Source organism: Culex pipiens, chromosome 2 (assembly GCF_016801865.2).
Source record: "Culex pipiens pallens isolate TS chromosome 2, TS_CPP_V2, whole genome shotgun sequence".
NCBI classification, from domain to species: Eukaryota; Metazoa; Arthropoda; class Insecta; order Diptera; family Culicidae; genus Culex; species Culex pipiens.
In genome coordinates, this window is record NC_068938.1 from 170,873,339 (window position 1) to 170,897,852 (window position 24,514).

The following is a 24,514-nucleotide window of genomic DNA, read 5'->3' on the forward strand; positions in this document are numbered from 1 at the left end:
ATATTGGCCAAATTACGAGACGTAATAAATTACAAATCCAATTCGGAATCCAGCCCGGCCGGCCAGAATGTGCGCCGTCTGGCAGACGAATGAAATCGTGATTAGAATTGGGAATGAGCTTCCATATAAGTTGATTGATCTGGTCACGCGGTGTGGATCGTATTGCAAATTGCAACACGGCGTGTTGCAAAATTGGCGAATGTTTTTGGGTGCTCGTGAACAAAGTGAGCTTGATATACCTAGTTGCAAATTTAAATATAAAATAATTGTCTGTAACTCCCAGGAAAGTTCTTAAAATTCTTAAAATTCTTAAAATTCTTAAAATTCTTAAAATTCTTAAAATTCTTAAAATTCTTAAAATTCTTAAAATTCTTAAAATTCTTAAAATTCTTAAAATTCTTGAAATGCTTAAAATTCTTAAAATTTTTAAAATTCTTAAAATTCTTTAAATTTTTAAAATTTTTAAAATTCTTAAAATTATTAAAATTGTTAAAATTCTTAAAATTTTTAAAATTCTTAAAATTCTTAAATTTTTAAAATTCTTAAAATTCTAAAATTTTTTAAAATTCTTAAAATTTTTTAAATTCTTAAAATTCTTAAAATTCTTAAAATTCTTAAAATTCTTAAAATTCCTAAAATTCTTAAAATTCTTAAAATTCTTAAAATTCTTAAAATTCTTAAAATTCTTAAAATTCTTAAAATTCTTAAAATTCTTAAAATTCTTAAAATTCTTAAAATTCTTTAAATTCTTAAAATTCTTTAAATTCTTTAAAATTCTTTAAATTCTTTAAATTCTTAAAATTCTTAAAATTCTTAAAAATCTTAAAATTCTTAAAATTCTTAAAATTCTTAAAAATCTTAAAAATCTTAAAATTCTTAAAATTCTTAAAATTCTTAAAAAATTTAAAATTCTTAAAATTCTTAAAATTCTAAAGATTCTTAAAAATTTTAAAATTCTTAAAATTCTTAAAACTCTTAAAAAATATAAAATTCTTAAAATTTTTAAAAATTTTAGAATTTTTAAAATTTTTAAAAATTCTTCAGATTTTTCAAATTCTTAAAATTCTTAAAATTTCAAATCAAATCAAACCATTCACATTAACGACCCCCGGGTCTTTTGTTGTCTCTATTGCAAGTTTCTGCTCGAACCTAGGAGTCCGAAGGCTTGAATGGGGAGAGCACCCAAACCTCTTTTTACTCCAAGGAACCTTCCACCCCAGTGTTTGGACTGACGACCTTTGGATTGCGAGTCCAACCGCCGCCAGCGATTCCACCGGAGTAGGCTTGGTTTGGTGTGTTGTTTGTACTTATGGCATGGAGACGACTCCTACACCTGGAATGACTTAACGGCCTAACAACCAAGGCCGGGACCGACATTTTACTTCCTCATCCGATGGAAGGTTGCAGCAGATGGGAATCGAACCCAGAATCATCCGCTTACAAAGCGGACAGCGTAACCATTCGGCCACGCACTGCCACAAAAGAAAAAAAAAAAAAAATTTAAGATTTCTAATTATTTGATGTATTCAGAAAGTATGTAAACTTTTGATACAAAAAAAACTCATTATCCGTTACAACTATGTGGTTTTGTCACAATACCGTCAATAGCTTTAAAAGCTCAAACAAGCCACCAGCAAACATTTCCTCTGTATAATCTCACTTTACATTAAACTGTTTACAGCTCCCCGCTCATATGCACATTAAAGCGAAGCACAGTTTGTTACAAAATCAATTATAATAATAAAATAGTCACTTTTTCACACGAGCTCGCCGGCTGCTGTTGGCTGTTTATGGGCTGCGGCAAAAGTTCTCCAACGGTGTCGGAGAGTCGAGCTGCGGTGCGAGATAACGTGTGTGCGACTGCCTTGTTTATGTTCAAATATTTATAAAAACATGTTTGGCGGTGTTTGAATAAGCTGTTCCGTCGCGGTGGCGTTTTTCCTCAATGAATGGGCTTGCAACTTTTTTTTTCCTTTTTTTTTTTTTTTGGTTTATACTTCAACCGGCTGAGCAAAGTTGTGGTTGGGTTTTGTGTGGTGAGTTATAGCGCACAGAACACGTGTTTGCAATTATTAATTGGCATTCATATTAACTTTGCCAATTTAATTAATTTTATTGTGAAGTACCTGCTGAAAGCATACAACACGCAATGCATGGTTCGAGTAAAGTATTAAATTGAAATTTGAAGCACTCCTACGATCGAACATTTCGTTTTTTTATTATTTTAAATTATTACTTTTTTATTACAATTTTTGTAAGGTGAGGTGGGGTGGGTTCATACGTGATACAGTCCAGAGTCGATTATTCGAAGGTAATTTTTTTTAGTTATATAGCTCATCATTCTAAAAAGTTGTATGAAAACTTAAAATCTTGTTTTTTTTCAAAGGTCCAATTATACAAAATTGATTTTATGTGTTTTAAAGAGTTTTTGAATACCCCTGACTCAAGGCGGTTTCAAAAACACCCAACAATTTAAAATGCTGTTTATAGAATCTACTCTAGAAATGTTGTTTGGCGGTTGTTGTTGTTGTTAATTCATTTGTTTCATTTATGTTTTGATGATGTCTGGTCAAAAGGGCCTTTTTATCTGACAAAAAAATATCAGATTCCACGAAAAATTTCTCGTCAGATACTAAAAAGTGTGCACATGGTAACAAGATATGAAAACCGGGACAATAACGCAAACGGTAAAACTTTTTTTTACTAAACCTGCAATAACTTTAAGCGATGACCTTTACTTATGTTGTACTAAAATTTGAGTAATTGAAAGACGATCCAGCTGAAAAAATGGGTTTGGGGGCAACCATTTTTGTATCCATTTTTTTTAGAAATTTTGAAGGTGTTTACATTTTATGAATAGATGAAGAACTTAGTTTAACAAAACATTTGGTTGAGAATTTATCAAATGAAACATCAAAAGTAACACCATTTTTAAGCTTACTTATGGTACATGTTTGACGTAATCTGTAAATTGGTCAACTTTCAAGCTTAAATTTCTAAAAATACATAGTGATTATTAAAGTCACCCCGGATTTTAAAATAACAATTTCCAACGAAAATATTTTTTGAAACACTATGTGTTGACATAGCGTGAGCTTCCCCAGTACATGTTTTAATAATATAAATTTTGAGAAAAGCCTTATTAGTTGAACAATATTTGAAAAAAAAGGAAATGAAATCCTAAAATTGTCACCCCGGTTACGTTACTGGTGTTTCCATTAATATTTAACTTAACTTTTTTTAATTATTCCATAAATACGTTTGGCTCATTAAAAACGGCTCCAATTTTTATTTTTAAAGCGTAAAAACACATTTTCAAAAAAAAAGATGCCCAGAATCTTTAACCAAAAGAATGATTTAAAAAATATTTTTAGATAAGTTTCTTTAAAACTAATAATAGGAAAATTTCTATTCATTCGTTTTTTTAACGGTCAAGCAAAAAAAAAGAAAATAAATATTTCAAAATTTCTGTTTAGTATAATAAATAAAATGTTTTATTTTTATGCCTTTTTCACCTTACCTTATTTCAATAAGGCTATAAAATTACTCAAAAAATTAACTTTAACCTTCTACATTCCATTTTTGTTTCGAAATTTTTCATTTTTAGGCGATTTTTGAGCAACTTTTGTTCTACGAAAAACTTCACTTCTCTTGTTTTATGTTTTTCTTGTTTTATTTTTAATATCTTAATTTGCATTTATCTTGTTTAGTTTATGTTTGTTTTTGGTAGTTTTTGGCCTGTTCTACCACCTCCTATCATTACATTTTGCCTATCTAATTTTTTCATGTTTTTACAGTCATTTTTTTCAATTTTTTACTTGTTTTTAAAATTTTCTGATATAGAATGGCGCCATTATCATTTGAATTGTTATAAAATCCGTAGAGGCATAGTCTGGGACACTTCAAAAATTACTGCAGGAAATGTTTGTAAAAAACACAGCCAAAGTTGATCCCTAAAAAATACATTTTAAAAACATTGGCAATGTCACATAAAACAAGTAAAACTTCCAACCCTAAAATTTTCATAAAATTTTAAAAGTTTTTCTTGCTTTTTAAAAATTAAAAATTGGTTGAAAAAAATATTTGTGGCGATTTTTTAAATCGAAACCCGTTCAAATGCGGAGTTAGGTTGTAGAGGGTTAAGACTCACCTCCACGTATACAAATCGACTCAAAAAAGTTATGCTAAAAAATATTTTGACTAAATTCCAAAAGATTTATTAAAAAAAATTGTGGTGTTGGTAAGAAAAACCGACTTACATTTTTAGAAAGGTTTTGCTGAAGACACAAAATCGATCATAACGTCATGATTCGAATTCCCGGACGCTTCGAAACCCGGACACCTCATCTTGTTTTATCAATTTTTTGGGTATAAGTTCGCATTATGAATGTCAAAACTGTGTTATTTGATGAATTCTAACATCAACTTTCATTTAAAGTTTGTTTGAACGCTGTAGTTAGTGTCAAAACAATAAAATAAAATAAAATTATAAGATTGCCAAAAATGCGAAACATTTCACTTGAAATATTTCATAGGCGTCCGAAGCACCGGGAAGACAAAGCAGAAATTTGTGGTTTTGATTTCCTTAAATTCTAGCAAATTTTTATATAAAATATCGATTGTTTTGATGTTAACAGCTTATTTGAGACCTAAAGAATGCCATTCACTAAAATTTTAGTCCAAATTTGTGCGATTCATAAAGCAAAATCGAGTGTAAGGAATTCGAAGCAAAAGTGTCCGGATTTCGAATCAGCTTTTAACAGTGTCCGGGATTCGAAGCACAACAAGTCATTTTAATTTTCAAATTCTGATGAAAAATTGTTAGAAAAGACATATTTTGCATGCATTCTCTTAAAACTGACTGTTTATACTACATCCTGATGATATTTCTACATTTCCAACTTGTTACATGATTTTTTGTCAGCTATAACGAAAATGATATGCTACTAAGTGTCCGGATTTCGAATCATGACGTTATAAGGCATTCTTGTCAGAAATTTACCAACACATTCAAAGCATGTTTACATGGCAGCGACTGGTTTGTTTTTGTTTGTTTGCATCAGATTTGCTATCTCTTTCCAGTATTTTTTTTTGTCAGGTGACTTTAAGCTAGTTTTTTTTTTTGACTGACCATCCGATATGTCAGTCAACATATCTCCCAGGGCTGTGACAGCTCGAGCTCGATCATTGTTTGCATCAGGACACTGTGACAAGAAGTTCGTCATTTTCGGATTAAATTTAATTTTTTTTCACTGGGCCTAGAAAGCCTTTTAATCTGTGCTCAAGAGAGAATTTTAATGAATATTTCCATAGCATTTTTGTATGAGCAGCTGCCAAAGTAATATGGAGTAATAATTGCTACAGAAAAAATAAGAAAAAACCACAAAGTTTCAGTCAAACGTAAAATACAAAAAAAAACTTTGTTATAAATCTCGAAAAATTGCACTGCTGTAAAAAAACAGTTTTTTTTTTCTATTGGAAAATTGCTTTTTTTATAGCCACAAAAAAAACTTGCAAAACACCAATTTCTAGAGTTTTTTACGGTCCTATAAACAAATTAAACAGAATAGCTTAGGACCTTTGAAAAAAACTCTAGTTTTGAACCCTAACATGCACCCCTCACCATATCGAAACCCTCTCTTATCTCTCACGATAACAAAACTGCAGCTGACCAAACACCAAAATTCACGACCACAACAAACAAACAAAACTCTCATTCACCCGAAAGTGATTTCCGGAAATGCAACACACTCACCTTCAAATCTTATTTCAAAAGCACATTCCTTCACTCCTCACTTCATGTTCAGCTTGCTTTTAAAATTTTCAATTTGTTCAGTTTAAAGCATGCGATTTTTCTCCGCTTTTCCTCGCTTGCAGTGCAATTACACAACCACGATTTCTTCTTTCGACGACAACAAACTCAATTCACCAACACTATCGCACCAACTTTTTCTGTTTGGATGCTGCGAGAATCGCTTCTTCTCGATTCTTCAAAATTGACCAAAATGCCGAAACACAAGCCAAAACAGAAAAGAAAAAAAAATCTCTTCCCGTTCTCTTCTATGTGTGTTGAATTTTCCTCAATTACAGCACCTTATGAGACACACACGCGAAACCCGTCTCGTTTCGTCGATATTCGTGAGATGCTGCGCCTCACATCAACGAAAGAGGAGAAGCAGACGGAACACACAAAAAAAATCTCGGAAGGTGTCGACGGGGCTCGAACCCTGGCCCACTCGCAATCGCTACCGTTCGCGCGACACTTTCAGCACGTCAGCGCTTCAATTCACGGTCAAATTTCTTCAACTTTTCAACCTTTTAAACACTTGCACAATTCCGCACCTGCCGCCGTGAGGATGCTGGAAGACGGGTGATCTTTGGCACCTCACATCACCTTACCACCCCGTGCACAAACACACACACACCTCCAGTGAGTCTGTGTATGGGTAGCTTTCAAAGCACAAACGGGGAAAACGCGCGACGTACGTCCGACCGGCACGAGTTCTCGACACAGAATGAATCGAAAATCTTGAATGAGAAGCGTTCTTGGCCTGATTGGGAGCAGGTTGCGCGAGAGAGCGAGCATGATCATTGATGATGGTGACCAGCGTGTGAATTGCAGTGTGGGTTGGTGATTTGGCACGATGTCACGGGAGTTTCACGGATTTAAAAATTAAAAAATAAAAAACCAGATAAGAAACCGAAATTTTAATTTAATCTTGTAAATAATTTGTTTTCTTCAATATGTTTGTGAGTTTAAAAAAAACAATTTTCACTCCAGTCGAGAAAGTAAAAAATAACAATTCATATATTTATGAAAGCACTCAAGATTTTTAGGAATTCATAAAATTTAGTCGAGACTGGATTATCTGAAGAATTACTAGCAAAAAAATATTTTTTAAGGCTGCAAAATCTGATGAATTGGCATGAATAATGAGAATGTTGAGATAAAAATGGCAAAATGAACAAAATGAAACATCAACAAATTTAAACTGATCAGCAAATAAATTTAAAATTTCCAACTTACATAAATTATAAAATTTTATATTACTTATACAGCCATTCCACGTCAAACAGGAAGTCTCCAAATCAAAAGTGCTCCGATTTGGCTCAAATTTGGAGTGGGGGTACTTTGACCGTATTTTTTTGTTTGGTGATTAGGGTGCTCCTATCCGAAATAGGGTGAAAAAATTGAATTTTACGTAGATATTCGCAAAAACCACATTTGTTCAAAAAATCATATCTCCGGAACGGCTGAACCAATTTTATAGCCCCACATTTCAAAAGAAAAGTTATTAGTTGGGCTTTTAAGGAAAAATATGTTGAGGTTCGAAAAACCAAGCTGAATATTTAAAAAGGTCCTTTAAAAAATTCAATTTGAAGGTCTCGGGGCCAAAGAGCTCATATCTGAAAATATTTTTCCCTGATTCCTTGTAATATTTTACATAACAAATCCAAAAATTTAACGATGCAAATATCCATTAACACGATGCGAAGATATGATTTTTTGAACATAAAAACTGGGTTTTTCGACGAGCCGCGCGCAAAAACAGGAAAATGACGAAAACAGGTAAAGATCAACTATTTTCACTAAAACTGCGATAACTTGATCAACTATTTTCACTAAAACTGCGATAACTTGAAAATTCAGCGACTTATACATGTTGGGGTATCAAAAGTTGCGTCTTTTAATTACGAAAATTTTGGTACCCAGTTATTCTATTGTAAAAAATTTCACAATGTTTTTAAAATGCATGACAATATTTTTTTATCGACTTCTTGCCTGTTTTCAATTTTTGATTCAACATTTTCAACTGTTAAAAAGCGTCCAATTTTAACTTTTTTTTCAATTATCGTTTTTTAATAAGGTATAGTAATAAAAAGTAATGAAACATTTCTGGTAAAAACTTCGATAAACTTTTTGTATTTTTAAATATGAGGAAACATTGAGAAATATATTTTCTACAGTTTTGAATTAATTGCTATTCTATGATTCAATTGTCTTGCCCCATGATGTAATTAAGCAAACTTTTATAAAGTGATTTAAGCCTATCTGCCCTTTTATGTTCTTTTCCCTTTATTAAAATTACATTACGGAAAAGTTTTAGGTATTGTTTTTTTTTGCAAGCAACAATACACTTTTCGGCACACTCAGCAAACGTAAAATCAGTACAGCTGGAAAAGATCCAGGCAGCCATTTTGTACGGTTTGACGTTAGCGGGTCAACCAATGTACATCAACCAATAGGTAAGATATTCAGGGAAAAACCAGCTACATTCTTAAAAATATATTTTTTATCTCGCTTTTCAAATTACAAGAAATTTTTTTTTATTATTTTATAATTTTTATTTTAGATGACACAAAAATTCAGCTTTTATGGTATGGTACAAGTACAAATTAAGATTTTTTTTATTGGGTCCTTTAAACATATGAAACACAATAGCTTATAGGACCTTTTCAAATAAAACTCTAGAAGTGATAAAAATCGATTAATATTTGAATAAATTATGTTTTTTTGAAAAAAAAATTGATCTTTATTACTTAAATCAATTTTTTTGTAATTTTTAATCTTCCCTTTTATTATTTAAAATGAAATTTTCAATCGAAAAACCTTAACCTTTTTTAAAGAAATGCATCGTTTCCAAATTTAACTCACTTTCAGATAAATTTTCTCGAGAAAGATATTTTTCAACTTTTTCCAATAGTTTCCATTTTTCGACTATCCATAAAAATATTTTCGAAAAGATCATTTTTTTTGCAATGTTTCATCGAAATCCAATATTTTCTGAGATTCTGTTTACCGTCATATCATAGATTAATCCATAGACTAATTAAAGACTAAACACTCCGAACAAAGTTTTCCAAGAAGTATGACTCATAAGCTGTGAACCGCGGGTACCACGGTGAACCGCATCGGCTAGCCCCTCGTATGACAGATCGACCTGGCAGCGCTGACTTTTTCGATTTCGTTTTGTGCTGATTACGCGCGCATCTTGTTTGTTTTTGTTTTGCTTTGCTTTGCATCAGACTGCAATAAAGTCAATCGGCTGTGCAGTAATATTTGTTTGGTGAAAGAGCGGGATTTACTAGAGGTCACTCCGGCGAGAATATCATCTCAGTACATCCCAGAGCTTCCCCAGGATAAGATTGCCGACCTGACGGAACATATTCAGGAGGCCGATGCCGGTTCCGCCACGCTCTCGGACCCGTTTTGCCCTCACCTACCTAGCCATGAACGGCGAAAAGAACGTGATCGAGTGTGCGTACTTCCGCTCGGATATTTTCAAGGCCACTTACTTTTCCACGCCGCTGCTCCTGGGTAACACATTCTCGAGAAGAAAATTGGTCAGCCCAGGGTGTAGCTGAAGAGCTGAAGAAAACCATCCAGAGGGACGAGGAGTTGTCAAGAAGAACTATGTGATTTTTTTTAACTGCTTTCATAAATAAACCCTCAAGTATATGATATAAAGTAACCGCGTTTTTGTTTCGGGTTTCGGTTCCGGGCTTGGGATGCCCTGCCTCTGCTTGCAGACAATCTGAGCGGAGGGTTGTTTCGCTTCCTGGTTGCTAGTTCCAGTTGTTGCCCCCGGGTACAGCTCGCTCATATCGGTACCCGGGGAGGTCGTACTCTTTCTCGGTGAAGCTGGTTCGGGGACGAATTTTTGTTTGACGACGTTAACGCTGTGGTTGGGAATGCCAAGTTGGCAGTTAAGGGCAAAGATCTTGGCCGTGTTGAGGGTTTTAAAGTAGGTGCAGTACGTCGAGGCTTAGATAGCGTCTCCAGTGACTTTCTAGCCTCTCAGGGCGAAGATTACTGGTTGGAGGAGGTCGGTTTTGCCCTAGCGGTATTAACCGGAGGCGGCCCGCGCCTGGATACGCCGGCTTTGCTTGGCAAACCCGACGGTGTTCACATTATCGTTTTCTGCGAGGATGACGATTAAAAGTCCGAAATCGATCGGTATCTGTTTGTTGCCCTCGATGGTGAGGCCAAGTTGCCATTCGAATCCCGGAATGACCTTCTAACGTAGGCGCGTCCATCTCTCAGCAGACACGCGGAATGTGAATCGCTAGAAATTCGACCACCCTCGAGATTCCCCCCGGACGATGGTACACTCTAGTAATCACCGTCCTATCCGGAACTTGTTCCGTTTGAATCAAAACAAAAACATAAACAATTACATTACGCGAAATGTCATGTCAAAGTCAGAGCTGCCAGTTGATGACATTTCGATCTATCATTTTTGACAGTGAACCGGTCGTGCCGAGGGGTCATAAAAAGGTTAAGTCATGGTTCAGAGCCCACTGTGTAGTCTTTTATTAGTCTATGGATTAATCTATGGTCACATATTCAATTGCCGATATCTTAGCAAATAATGGTCCGATTTTTAGTGTCGAAAAATTAAACATTTGTGAAATTTTCTGATCGCTCAGATTAAATTATTTCTGGACTTTTTTTATTAGGTTCTGGAGTTTTTTTTTTAAAAAAAAGGTCCAATAAACAATATTCTCCCTTTTTTACTGCCTAATTTTTTTTGAAACCGCATCGAGTCAGGGGTTTTCAAAAACACCCAAATATCAAAAACTGAACATTTTGTTTATTGAACCACCCGGCTTGAATATTTCAAGATCTGATTTAAAAAAACACAAAATAAGGTTTAAACCTTTCTAATTCCATTTGTCTGTACTTTTTAACAGGGTGAACTCAACGTTTAAAAATGCTCAAAGTTTTCAAAATCATAACAAAACTTGACCGTGAAACTCAACCCGCGAAACCCTTCCTTACCCAGCAGCTCTCTTCAATGATTGCCGACCTAAGCTGGTGTTGGTGCAATCTCCCAGCCAGTCAATCTCAGCTCTCCGTGGGCTCATGAATGAGAGAGAGATACCCCACACAGCCTGCTTTGTTTGTTTACACCGTGTGCCGGCTTTTTTCGTATGGACGAGGACCGCGTGTTTTGATTTTCGGAATGAGAGAGCGCAGAGAGAGAGCACGTGGATGGTTGTGTGAGTGTTGTGTTGTTCTCCATCACAACAGCTGTGTTTTCGTTTGAACGGGAAAGGCGCGCACTTTTATCCGTCTGCATGTGAATGAAACTAGAGATGGTCGGGTTTTAAGTTGAACAAGGAGACTTTATTAATTTAATCACATTAAAATACGACTTTTTTTTCATAACAGCAACTTAATTCTACTCTACTTGAAGAACGACTGCAGAAACTCCATCGTTGCCGCGTGTTCCTCGGTGTTCTTCCGGATCGACTCCTCGATATTCCGGTTCTCGTTCAGCGCTTTGCTCGCCCTGGCCGCATCCAGCTGCGCGTAGCTCACCGGCCGTCCCGTTGCCTCGACCAGCCGTGCCGCCTTAAGATGCACATCGTACACGATCAGCTCGTAGCTGCCGCGATTGTCCTTCCGGGCGGTTCGTCCCCGGATCTGCGTTTCCTCCCTGACGTCCAGCGAGAAGAAGGTTTGGATGACGTGCACGCCGCCGCTCTTCTCGACCGCCACGCTGGACTTGTAGTCGACGCCTCGGCCCATGCCGCGCGTGGCCAGCGTGACCGTTTTGGCGATGCCGGCTTCGTTGATCAGGTGTTCCTGCTGGGTGGCGGGGGTGTTCTCGGTGAGGACTTGCAGCCGGTCCAATTGGCCGCAGTACTGAGCGCGGAACTCTTCGAGCAGGTTGCCGTTGAAGAAGAAGATGAGCACGGCGCGCTTTGCTGTGACGGCCGCGTACGCCTGGCTGAAGATCTTGCCTAGCCAGAGGGGTCGCTTGGAGTGGAGGGTGAAGTCTTCGGTGGGGTTGAAGCGGTTGTTGGAGCACCCGAAGAAGGTCGGCATGATCGAGGATTTGGTGATATTGTAGAGCCGCTCGATCGTGGCCTTTTCGTACTGGTTGAGGGATGTCAGCGTTCCGGTGACTCCCAGGATGAGCGGGAAAGCTTTGGGCAGCATGGCGTACGAGATCGATCCACAACCAAGGTACAAGTAGCCGTAGTTGTCTCCAGTAGATACTCTGCGAATGAAATAGTCCTTCTTCAAGCGGAAGTAATTGAAGGTGGACAAGTAATCGTTGATGACTCCAGTTTCCCATTTTTCATCGATCTTTCTGGTGATCGCTCCCTCATGGTTCAGCTTGTAATCTTTGAACTGCGAGGGCTTTGTTGCGACTTGAATGGCATTCGAAATCATCAGATTGAGATGTTCGGCAAACAAGCTCTTGTTGGTGTACGACTTGCGCACGTAGCCGTTATCAGTGTTCACCAACAGATCGTAAGCACCCCGTTTACTGAGGAATAGCATGGAGAACAAGGTTCTATTCCCAAATCGTGGTGAAGAAGACATGAATGTTTCAATTCGGGAGGTCACCCGCTGAACATCGTGCTCTCCAAGGTTGTTGACTGCATACCAGATTTCTGCCTGAATCTCCTCTAATCCGAGTATGTAAGAATACGTGGTTGGGCAGTACACGCTTCCATAGTAATCTTCGGTGAAGAACACGTCCACTTCGTCCATCAGAAGCACCGAGTTATCCTGCACCTTGGCTTTGGGCTTGTTGGGTCGTTTGCCATCTGGTTCCTCAAGTACCAGATCCATTACGAAAGATCGCAGACTCTTCCTTTTACCGTCAACTTCCGGTGCAATGATCGCATTGGCCATATTGTCGAAGGTCCCGTACTGGATGGCGTCCTTCACACCAAACAACTCGTACAGATCGGCAAAGTCCTTAGCGTCTCGCTTTACCAAGTATTCGTTGTAGCAAACCAGCTGAATCTCGTGTCCAGTCAACGCCAGAATCGTCGCGATTAGCGCCAAAACCAGCGACTTGCCCTGACCGGTGAGGACCTGGGCCAACTGCTTGGACACCCCGGACAGGTCGCTATCGGAGCCGAGCAGCCTCAGCACGCACAACACCTGGATGCAGTGCGGCTTGAAGAACTTGCCCGTGCTGGACACGTCCTCGGACACCATGACAGACCACACCGCGGCCACTCCGGCCAGGATCTTCGGCAGCTTCTCGCGCTTGAACGGCGCGGTCCAGGTTTTGAACAGGTTGGGTTTGGTGACGGATCCTCCTGCTTCGCAATCGCTGCTGCCTTGTCTTGATCATGTTCCGCCATGTACGCCTCAAACTGGTCACTGTACCGTTCGTACGCCGGCTTCGTCGTTCAACTCCGCGTACTTCTGCATCGCCTCGGCGAGACTCATTTCGTTCTGCTTGCGCAGGTAGCAAAACGACTCCTTGATCAGGCTGATCCGTCGGTTGAAGTCGCTCAAGTCGCGACTGTTCGCGATCACGTTTCCAAACGGCTTGGTGCGAAAAGATAGAACGAGACGTAATCGGCCTGATCGCGAAGATAAACCAGCGAGCTCCGGATGGACGAGATCAGCACGCTGCTGGACGCGATCTGGTCACACCCTGACCAATCAGCGTGATTCAACTGCGAGTGGATGTAGCCGATCAACGAGGCGATCACCGTGATCACGTAGTGCTTGGGACAGGTCGCGCCGTCCAGCAGTACGAACACCAACTGTTGAAATTTGTTCGGCTCGATCACGCGGTACTTCTGGTTCGCGGTTCCGTTCCAGCGGTTGTCCACCGGCTCGATCATGCCTGCCGTCACCCAAATCAACGAAAAAGTCGTTCAGCGATTGGAACAATTCAACCAACTGCTCAGCTTTGCAGTCCTTCCGCAACGCCACTCCCACCAGCTTCAGCAGAGCGTTCTTTAACTGTCCCATCTCCGGAAGGTCACTCTTCGCCGGGATATAGCCGATTCAGAAAAAAATGTCCGCACTCTGCTAAGAAATCAAGGGTTGGCTTGAAACATTTTTCTCTATTAGGGCAATATTCTCGATGATCTCGCCGCGATTCTTCCAGTAGCCGCTGAAAACGTCCACCAAATCGCAGAAAATGTTGGCCGACTCCGTCCCGAGCACCAGCCGGTAGATCCCCCCAGCTGAGCCTGCAGAATCTCCTTGTCCTCGCCGGACTGTGCCGCGGCCACAAACGGGTACGTCTGCACGATGAAGCGAGCCGTGTTGTGCGTGATGACCCGGATCGTCTCCAGCTGCTCGAGACTTGCGTCGCGGACCAACTGAACAAAGTCCCGCAAGATTCGCTCGAAAGTGTCCAAGTTGGCTTGCGGCAGTGCGTGGTGAAGGACGTCGTCGAGCAGGCAGAACCACACGTACAGCTCGTCGGCGATTCCGAGTGGGTTCTGCTGCTGCTGGGTTTGTCCCATCATACGATGGAACCTGGGACGGGACGGCTGGATAAAGTCTTCTTATTGAGTGTTTACGTTTGTATTCTTCTTCTGTTTTTTGCAAGAAAATTCGTGTTCGAAAACAAATATCAAGCAATCTGTGATTCAGATAGCTTGACAGTTCAAATTTTCTTGAAGATGTTTTTCAACTCAGTGCTCAAGCATGTGGATGACTTGTTGTTTAGTTTCTCCCCGCAGATTTTTTTTTGAATTTGGCTGTTAAAATTTGCGGTGGGACGTGGGTGGAGAATCCTGAGTTTATATTCCATCGTTTTACGGTGGATCCGTTCATAAGGAGCTGCCGGATACAAATTACTTGAAATGGTTGGCAAATCAAAGATGAGTCAAAAAATGTTCATTTCTTCAATTTTCAATGTGTTTTTTATATGAAAGATTTTTCATTTTCATTTGGATGTGAAAAATGCAATACGATTTTAATGCGTTTTCTTACATCAATCTAAAAAAAAATCCTAAAAAGCCTGCAAGCGAGCCTGCAAGTCATTAAATGGGAGGGGAGATTATTTTTTTGAACTGCTCCTGTCGTTGTCCCGTTACGCAAAGAAAGTAAACAAATCTTTCCCAGTTCCCCAAAGAGGAGCACGTCGAATTCAACGGCAATTTTTACTCAACTTTAAAGAAAGTTAACATTCCTTAGGTCGCACGCTCGGTCGCACGCCCTAAGGTGTCAGAATCGAAAGAAATGACTGGCAAAAATTCAAATTTGTACCAATTCATTCACGTCAAAGAGCATAAAAGTTTGTTTTTCAATTTGTGGCAATGTGTTGAAATAAAAAAGTGCGAAAAAAATCAAATAGGCTAAACTGTGGCCATTATTTTTGTTTGCTTCTTCACGCCACATTTTAATTTCATGGGAAGCACAGGTTTAATATTGTTCAATCTAGATGATATTTCTATGTAACGCGCAAAAAAAAATAACAAGAGATTTAAATGAGCAAAAGAATAGTCGGTTCATGAAATGTATTGTTTTTTCAAATGAAAATGCTGATAAGTCAACATTCGGTGTACGATAGAAATATTGTCGCTCTGGCACTAAATCGAACTGAGCGATTTCCACTCTCGCCGCGCTTTTTCTCTCCGCATTTTTCTGTCTAGCCTAATTCGGTATTACTCGATCAGTGTGTAAGCCAAGTTTGTTGTGATTCCTCCATCTTGTTTTGATTGGCGAAAACTTATGTCGATGGATTTTAGCTGATTTAATTAAAAACGAAAGGAAATATCTCGGGTGAGTTTTCAAAAAGCCGTAAGAGCCAACTTGACCTCCGGCACTTATTTTCGTTTTTCTCCAAATTTAAACAATATTTAATTTGATTTAAGTTTAGGGCGATTAAAGGACGTGTAGATGAACAATCTCAAGCATTTTTGAAATTGGTTTTTCGTAAGTAGGTCGCACAACGATGCAAAAAGGGCTTTGTTTACCAATGGCTCTTACGTCTTTTTGAAAACTAATCCGAGATATGTACTTTTTTACTTGGATAAATGTCCAACATCATCATCCAAAACCTACGACAACAACACGCAAGCACTGATTCTATTTAGTTAGACAAAAAATGCGGAGAGAAAAAGTGCGGCGAGAGTGGAAATCGCTCGTTTCGGTTTGGTGCCAGAGCGACTAAATGTTTTTCAATGACGTTTAACCTCGCGTTCAACACAACATCTCGTTGCACTCAAAATTAGAGTTGATCAGTTTGAGGAGCGTAGTGTCAGATAAGTCGCCGCGAAAATTCGATTTATTTCCGAAACCACAATAAATGCCTTTCAATTGAAAATATTTTAATCAATCTATTAATGCAATTAACAATTATTTGTGAAATTGATTTAAATTCGTTTTATTTTTTTTTTCAACTCAAATTACAATACTTCTCATTTTCTCCTCATAAGAAAGGACTGGTTTAGGTTGACAGAAGCGGCCATGTTGAAAGTGGTTTAGTTTGGCAATAGGTTTTTTTTCTCTTTGTTTATCCCATCCCAGGATGGAACGGTCGCAAAAAGATGTTCAGCGTGGATGGTTCGGCGGTAGCGCCGGCAAGCAACCGTCGAGGCTGATATTCGATTTAATGGTATTTAATGTGGGAGCGTTCTCCAAATCCATAAGTTCTTAAATTCTTAATCTAATCTAACCCTAGCGCAGCCAGTCTTTCGAGGGCATCCTGGAAAATGCCTTAGGTTGATTAACGCCTAGCATCCTCTTGTCATTATTAACAATTGCAGTGCCCCAATGCAGTAAATTGCTTTCAAACATCACAAACGTTAAAGCGGCCAGGCCAACTGCGTAAAGTTTACCGCAAAGATGATTCGTTGAAGTGGGTTGAGTTTGAGCACGAATGTTCAAACAACAACACAATTCTGAATCGACAGGGGAGGAAGAAACGTGAGGATCCCCCGCTCACGTTCCTGTTTGTTTGGGCAATTAATCGTTGGGAGCACCATGGTAAGAAGTTTTGGTGCTCCGGGACCCTCGGAAATGGGATATTGTATTTCCACAAATGCCCTGGATACTACTTGCCGTGGTTATAGCGCCACAACTCGCTAGTTCTTAAATTCTTAAATTCTAAAATTCTTGAATTCTAAAATTCTTGGGACTCAATTTTCAATTACCGTGTACCAGTTTTCCTTTTTAAGCTTTCTGAACATTTTCCAGTCCCATCTCTCAAATTCTCTGCTTCTCAAACTTAACATTCCTACCCCTGGCCGAAAAAAAGACATCGCACCAAATCTGACAGCCGCTGGCACGAACTGTCACTTCTCGGTCTCGTTCAAAACGTCGTCATTTTGCGGTCGATCTTTGCTCGGTCGTTCCGAAAATCTGCCAATCGTGAGTGTGCGACCGCGAAATTCTCCCCTAAAACTCGTTTTCCTACCAAAGTTTTAAGCGTTTTGTAAGTGATTTGTTAGATTTTTATTTGAAAGTGAGTTGTGATGTTTGGTTTGTGCAAAAATCGGTGGATTTGAGCCCGATAATCACAATTTGTTAAAATTATGTAACTTCACTGCTGCGCGAATGTTTTTGTTTACCTCCCCACCAATCCGGATTGCGGTCTAATTTTGCGCAACTTGCCTTCCTTTTTCCAGCCGGCGGCATGGGCGGACACGGTCACGGCCACGGACCCCCGTACAAGGTTCCGGACGCGTCCATCTACAAGGTGGCCGATTCGCCCGAACTGGTCGAGGTGGAGCGGGCGCTGGCCCGCCGCGGCCTCAAGGACCCGTGGCTACGGAACGAGGTCTGGCGGTACAACCCGACGCACTTTTCGACGCACCGCTCGCGCCTCATCAACTTCCTGTTCAAGGGATTCCCGCTTGGCTTTGCGGCGTTTGTGGCCACGATCGGGGTGGAGTTTGCGCTGGGAATCGACTACCACGGGCACGGTGACCACGGCAGTGGCCACGGCGACGACAAGCATGGCGGCCATCATTAGGTAGGGTTGGTTTTTATTTTCGGTTCGTTTCTTGCAAATAATTTCACAGAATAAAGAAGCAGTCCACGCTTGGAGAGGTGGAGAATGTTACTGGTAGAGCGAAGTGACGGGAAGTTGTCTTACTAGATTGGTGATAAATCACGTTCCTTGTCCAATATTTTAGAACTCAGCCTGAAAAAAAAAAAAAGTTCAAGATGGTATGTCAGAGACATAACCGAAAGACATAGGACCAAACAATTTGAATGTGTTTTTGGATTGCTAGTGAAATCTGAAATAAGATTATTTTATTTTGTTTCATAGATTTGTCGGCAAAATTGTTATAAATGTTCTCCCAAGGTGAACCTTCTATGAGGGCACCGGCAACTCCAGGTTGTGGCCACTACGGTCGAAATGTCAATTTTCATGTTCAGTATCAAAAACCATGAATTTTGATATCCATATTGCCACAACTCGTATGGTTCTGTTAAAGACCCTCCGGGCCCCGGGGAAACCTGCTTTGAGATCACCGGTCACTCAAGGTTGTGGCCACTACTGTCGGAATGTCAATTTTCATGTACAGTATCAAAAACCATGAATTTTGATACCAATATGCCACAACTCGTATGGTTCTGTAAAAAGTCCTCCGGGCCCCGGGGGAACCTGCTTTAAGGGCACCGGCCATTCCAGGTTGTGTCAAAATGGCCATTATTATGTTCAGTATCAAAAACCATGAATTTTGATACCCATATTGCCACAACTCGTATGTTTCTGTAAATGTCCCCCCAGGCCCCGAGGGAATCTTCTTTGAGGGCACCGGCCACTCCAGGTTGTGGCCACTACTGTCAAAATGGCCATTATTATGTTCAGTATCAAAAACCATGAATTTTGATACCCATATTGCCACAACTCGTATGTTTCTGTAAATGTCCCCCCAGGCCCCGGAGGAACCTTCTTTGAGGGCACCGGCCACTCCAGGTTGTGGCCACTACTGTCGAAATGGCCATTATTATGTTCAGTATCAAAAACCATGAATTTTGATACCCATATTGCCACAACTCGTATGTTTCTGTAAATGTCCCCCCAGGCCCCGGGGGAACCTTCTTTGAGGGCACCGGCCACTCCAGGTTGTGGCCACTACTGTCGAAATGGCCATTATTATGTTCAGTATCAAAAACCATGAATTTTGATACCCATATTGCCACAACTCGTATGTTTCTGTAAATGTCCCCCCAGGCCCCGGAGGAACCTTCTTTGAGGGCACCGGCAACTCCAGGTTGTGGCCACTACTGTCGAAATGGCCATTATGTTCAGTATCAAAAACCATGAATTTTGATACCCATATTGCCACAACTCGTATGTTTCTGTAAATGTCCCCCCAGGCCCCGGGGGAACCTTCTTTGAGGGCACCGGCCACTCCAGGTTGTGGCCACTACTGTCGAAATGGCCATTATGTTCAGTATCAAAAACCATGAATTTTGATACCCATATTGCCACAACTCGTATGTTTCTGTAAATGTCCCCCCAGGCCCCGGAGGAACCTTCTTTGAGGGCACCGGCCACTCCAGGTTGTGGCCACTACTTTCAAAATGGCCATTATTATGTTCAGTATCAAAAACCATGAATTTTGATACGAATATTGCCACAACTCGTATGTTTCTGTAAATGTCCCCCCAGGCCCCGGGGGAACCTTCTTTGAGGGCACCGGCCACTCCAGGTTGTGGCCACTACTTTCAAAATGGCCATTATTATGTTCAGTATCAAAAACCATGAATTTTGATACCCATATTGCCACAACTCGTATGTTTCTGTAAATGTCCCCCCAGGCCCCGGGGGAACCTTCTTTGAGGGCACCGGCCACTCCAGGTTGTGGCCACTACTGTCAAAATGGCCATTATTATGTTCAGTATCAAAAACCATGAATTTTGATACCCATATTGCCACAACTCGTATGTTTCTGTAAATGTCCCTCCAGGCCCCGGAGGAACCTTCTTTGAGGGCACCGGCCACTCCAGGTTGTGGCCACTACTGTCGAAATGGCCATTATTATGTTCAGTATCAAAAACCATGAATTTTGATACCCATATTGCCACAACTCGTATGTTTCTGTAAATGTCCCCCAGGCCCCGGGGGAACCTTCTTTGAGGGCACCGGCCACTCCAGGTTGTGGCCACTACTTTCAAAATGGCCATTATTATGTTCAGTATCAAAAACCATGAATTTTGATACGAATATTGCCACAACTCGTATGTTTCTGTAAATGTCCCCCCAGGCCCCGGGGGAACCTTCTTTGAGGGCACCGGCCACTCCAGGTTGTGGCCACTACTGTCGAAATGGCCATTATTATGTTCAGTATCAAAAACCATGAATTTTGATACCCATATTGCCACAACTCGTATGTTTCTGTAAATGTCCCCCCAGGCCCCGGGGGAACCTTCTTTGAGGGCACCGGCCACTCCAGGTTGTGGCCACTACTGTCAAAATGGCCATTATTATGTTCAGTATCAAAAACCATGAATTTTGATACCCATATTGCCACAACTCGTATGTTTCTGTAAATGTCCCCCCAGGCCCCGGGGGAACCTTCTTTGAGGGCACCGGCCACTCCAGGTTGTGGCCACTACTGTCGAAATGGCCATTATTATGTTCAGTATCAAAAACCATGAATTTTGATACCCATATTGCCACAACTCGTATGTTTCTGTAAATGTCCCCCCAGGCCCCGGGGGAACCTTCTTTGAGGGCACCGGCCACTCCAGGTTGTGGCCACTACTTTCAAAATGGCCATTATTATGTTCAGTATCAAAAACCATGAATTTTGATACGAATATTGCCACAACTCGTATGTTTCTGTAAATGTCCCCCCAGGCCCCGGGGGAACCTTCTTTGAGGGCACCGGCCACTCCAGGTTGTGGCCACTACTGTCGAAATGGCCATTATTATGTTCAGTATCAAAAACCATGAATTTTGATACCCATATTGCCACAACTCGTATGTTTCTGTAAATGTCCCCCCAGGCCCCGGGGGAACCTTCTTTGAGGGCACCGGCCACTCCAGGTTGTGGCCACTACTTTCAAAATGGCCATTATTATGTTCAGTATCAAAAACCATGAATTTTGATACCCATATTGCCACAACTCGTATGTTTCTGTAAATGTCCCCCCAGGCCCCGGGGGAACCTTCTTTGAGGGCACCGGCCACTCCAGGTTGTGGCCACTACTGTCAAAATGGCCATTATTATGTTCAGTATCAAAAACCATGAATTTTGATACCCATATTGCCACAACTCGTATGTTTCTGTAAATGTCCCTCCAGGCCCCGGAGGAACCTTCTTTGAGGGCACCGGCCACTCCAGGTTGTGGCCACTACTTTCAAAATGGCCATTATTATGTTCAGTATCAAAAACCATGAATTTTGATACGAATATTGCCACAACTCGTATGTTTCTGTAAATGTCCCCCCAGGCCCCGGGGGAACCTTCTTTGAGGGCACCGGCCACTCCAGGTTGTGGCCACTACTTTCAAAATGGCCATTATTATGTTCAGTATCAAAAACCATGAATTTTGATACGAATATTGCCACAACTCGTATGTTTCTGTAAATGTCCCCCCAGGCCCCGGAGGAACCTTCTTTGAGGGCACCGGCCACTCCAGGTTGTGGCCACTACTTTCAAAATGGCCATTATTATGTTCAGTATCAAAAACCATGAATTTTGATACGAATATTGCCACAACTCGTATGTTTCTGTAAATGTCCCCCCAGGCCCCGGGGGAACCTTCTTTGAGGGCACCGGCCACTCCAGGTTGTGGCCACTACTGTCGAAATGGCCATTATTATGTTCAGTATCAAAAACCATGAATTTTGATACGAATATTGCCACAACTCGTATGTTTCTGTAAATGTCCCCCCAGGCCCCGGAGGAACCTTCTTTGAGGGCACCGGCCACTCCAGGTTGTGGCCACTACTTTCAAAATGGCCATTATTATGTTCAGTATCAAAAACCATGAATTTTGATACGAATATTGCCACAACTCGTATGTTTCTGTAAATGTCCCCCCAGGCCCCGGGGGAACCTTCTTTGAGGGCACCGGCCACTCCAGGTTGTGGCCACTACTTTCAAAATGGCCATTATTATGTTCAGTATCAAAAACCATGAATTTTGATACCCATATTGCCACAACTCGTATGTTTCTGTAAATGTCCCCCCAGGCCCCGGGGGAACCTTCTTTGAGGGCACCGGCCACTCCAGGTTGTGGCCACTACTGTCAAAATGGCCATTATTATGTTCAGTATCAAAAACCATGAATTTTGATACCCATATTGCCACAACTCGTATGTTTCTGTAAATGTCCCTCCAGGCCCCGGAGGAACCTTCTTTGAGGGCACCGGCCACTCCAGGTTGTGGCCACTACTGTCGAAATGGCCATTATTATGTTCAGTATCAAAAACCATGAATTTTGATACCCATATTGCCACAACTCGTATGTTTCTGTAAATGTCCCCCCAGGCCCCGGGGGAACCTTCTTTGAGGGCACCGGCCACTCCAGGTTGTGGCCACTACTTTCAAAATGGCCATTATTATGTTCAGTATCAAAAACCATGAATTTTGATACGAATATTGCCACAACTCGTATGTTTCTGTAAATGTCCCCCCAGGCCCCGGGGGAACCTTCTTTGAGGGCACCGGCCACTCCAGGTTGTGGCCACTACTGTCGAAATGGCCATTATTATGTTCAGTATCAAAAACCATGAATTTTGATACCCATATTGCCACAACTCGTATGTTTCTGTAAATGTCCCCCCAGGCCCCGGGGGAACCTTCTTTGAGGGCACCGGCCACTCCAGGTTGTGGCCACTACTGTCAAAATGGCCATTATTATGTTCAGTATCAAAAACCATGAATTTTGATACCCATATTGCCACAACTCGTATGTTTCTGTAAATGTCCCCCCAGGCCCCGGGGGAACCTTCTTTGAGGGCACCGGCCACTCCAGGTTGTGGCCACTACTGTCGAAATGGCCATTATTATGTTCAGTATCAAAAACCATGAATTTTGATACCCATATTGCCACAACTCGTATGTTTCTGTAAATGTCCCCCCAGGCCCCGGGGGAACCTTCTTTGAGGGCATCGGCCACTCCTGGTTTTGGCCACCACTGTCGAATTGGCCATTTTTCATGAGAACCGCCGCATCATAGCGACTTCCACGCCGTCCGCTTCGCTCGAATTTCCTCCTTCTGCTGCCGGTGGTTCTTCCTTCTGATTGCTGGTCCTCTTCTTCTATTGGCCGCTGCTGCTGCTGCTCCGCGCCGGCCCGACGTGCACAGTTCGAGTGCTCGTTCCAAAGTGACTTGCTTTTGCGAAATTTTCTGCTTAAATAGCGGCACAGCCGGAGAATGGCACAAAAGGGGCGCGGTCTCGAATGCATACGCTCGCTCTGATTGGTCATCTGTCCGATTTGTACTGAAAAATTACTCATTTTGATTGCATGTTTTAAGTGCTTTAACTATGTTTAGTCAGACTATCTATGTAGTTAAACAATAGCTGAAGTCTTCCTCTTTCGATTGGTGGTCCAACCATCTGGATTGATTCACAGGGAAAAAAGATATAAGCGTTCAAAATGTCCCCTTTTTTAACGCTTTAAAGTGACGCTTTGGATCGAATTTCTGAACTGGCCCCCCAATATAGTAAGTAAAGACATAGTCCTATGTCAAAAATAGATTGATAGATAACTATACCAAAGTGCCAAGCAAACTAAAGAAATATTGATTTAAATTATTGCAAATTTAGCATTTCAATCGGAAACCTGGATCCAACACTTTCAGGTACTTCACCATCGGGCACTGCACTAACGCAATTCTAACCAAAGTCTGGCTGATATCCACATTACCTTGGGGTTGGGGGATTTCGGACGGATTATAAATAAATTCATTTGTTGTGAACTCTCCGAAGGTTTTTGGGGTACTGTTTTATTGATTCTTCTTCATGAAGTGCTGACCGTTGGTCAGTATTGCCTAATAGAGAAAAATTAGAGAGCCAACCCTTGATTTCTTAGCAGAATGCGGACATTTTTCTCTGAATCGGCTATATAGTCTGGCTCTAAACTAAAATTAGGGTTAGATTAAGGACTAGAATTAAGTATTACAAATTCTAAAACTAAGGGAATTATGATCAGCAGCCAATTTTAAAAAATGAACCTTGATATTATAAGTATCGTTGAGCTTTAGATTGTTTTTAAAAGATTAGTTATTTATGTTTCAACCCTGAATCAAAATAATTAGTGCTTCCATTTTTGAAGTATTGTTTTTAGGAATTTGATTTTTAAGGGCCGGTATGCTTTTCAAAAGAAAGGGGGCCAAGAAACAGCTAGAACAAAGGAGAGGGAACGTTTTCTTGGGGCTTTTCTTCACCATCTCTGGCTTGTTTGCGCTATCACTGCTGCCCATTTGAAATTTTTTTTGACCGGTTTCTTCCGAAGTGCATACCTTACATAAAGGAGCTATGACACTACCGCAAACAAACTTGCACTTTTTTGTGTTTGACAGTTTGCTAAACTCTCAAACTTGTTTGCGGCAAACTCGCAAACAAGGCAAAATGTATGCAGGCTCATGTTTGTTCAAACAAATCCAGGCAAACAAACAAAGCAGCCAAACTTTCAAAAAGTGCGCTCCTTAAGTTTCTGTTTTTATAAAAATTGTCAAAATTAGTTTTTTAAATTGATTTAGATTTTTTCGCATTGTTTATATTGAATTTTTTATATTCAGATTTTTTTTTTGCGAAAATACATTACAAATTTGCACGCTCAAAATGTCAAAATCACGTAGTGTACCAATATTAGA

The 24,514-nt window shown here is 40.6% G+C and overlaps 3 protein-coding genes across 5 annotated transcripts in view; 1 reads left to right on the top strand and 2 right to left on the bottom strand.

The window, feature by feature from the left end:
- Nucleotides 1-6,500, bottom strand: part of LOC120428057 (prolow-density lipoprotein receptor-related protein 1) — a 497,901-nt gene extending 491,401 nt beyond the window's left edge. For both annotated transcript variants that reach the window (XM_052707364.1, XM_052707363.1), the window contains exon 1: nucleotides 5,756-6,500. The gene's annotated coding sequence lies outside the window, so the exon portion shown is untranslated. The remainder of the gene's footprint in view (nucleotides 1-5,755) is intronic.
- Nucleotides 6,501-11,143: 4,643 nt separating this feature from the next.
- Nucleotides 11,144-13,768, bottom strand: LOC120431537 (protein translocase subunit SecA-like). Its single transcript, XM_052707053.1, has 3 exons — nucleotides 13,295-13,768; nucleotides 13,170-13,247; nucleotides 11,144-13,097 (listed from the first exon to the last, which is right to left on the bottom strand). Exons 1-3 carry the CDS (start codon nucleotides 13,606-13,608, stop codon nucleotides 11,192-11,194), a joined length of 2,298 nt encoding a protein of 765 aa, XP_052563013.1. The 5' UTR covers nucleotides 13,609-13,768; the 3' UTR covers nucleotides 11,144-11,191.
- A 3,231-nt stretch (nucleotides 13,769-16,999) lies between these two features.
- Nucleotides 17,000-17,802, top strand: LOC120431538 (NADH dehydrogenase [ubiquinone] 1 beta subcomplex subunit 3). 2 transcript variants are annotated; one of them, XM_039596647.2, is made up of 2 exons: nucleotides 17,000-17,159; nucleotides 17,353-17,802. In XM_039596647.2, the coding sequence occupies exon 2, from the start codon at nucleotides 17,361-17,363 to the stop codon at nucleotides 17,697-17,699; it is 339 nt and encodes a 112-aa protein (XP_039452581.1). In that variant the 5' UTR covers nucleotides 17,000-17,159; nucleotides 17,353-17,360; the 3' UTR covers nucleotides 17,700-17,802. The 2 variants fall into 2 exon arrangements, with proteins under 2 accessions (XP_039452581.1, XP_039452582.1); XM_039596648.2 differs by having other exon boundaries at nucleotides 17,052-17,189.
- Nucleotides 17,803-24,514: the final 6,712 nt, after the last annotated feature.

Coding starts and splice junctions, on each gene's coding strand:
- LOC120431537 (XM_052707053.1), bottom strand. CDS start 13,608: ATGATCGAGCCGGTGGACAACCGCTGGAACGGAACCGCGAACCAGAAG. Junction 13,248..13,294: donor GCACCAAGCCGTTTGGAAAC/GTGATCGCGAAC, acceptor CCGACGGATCAG/CCTGATCAAGGAGTCGTTTT. Junction 13,098..13,169: donor GCGATGCAGAAGTACGCGGA/GTTGAACGACGA, acceptor AACATGATCAAG/ACAAGGCAGCAGCGATTGCG.
- LOC120431538 (XM_039596647.2), top strand. CDS start 17,361: ATGGGCGGACACGGTCACGGCCACGGACCCCCGTACAAGGTTCCGGAC.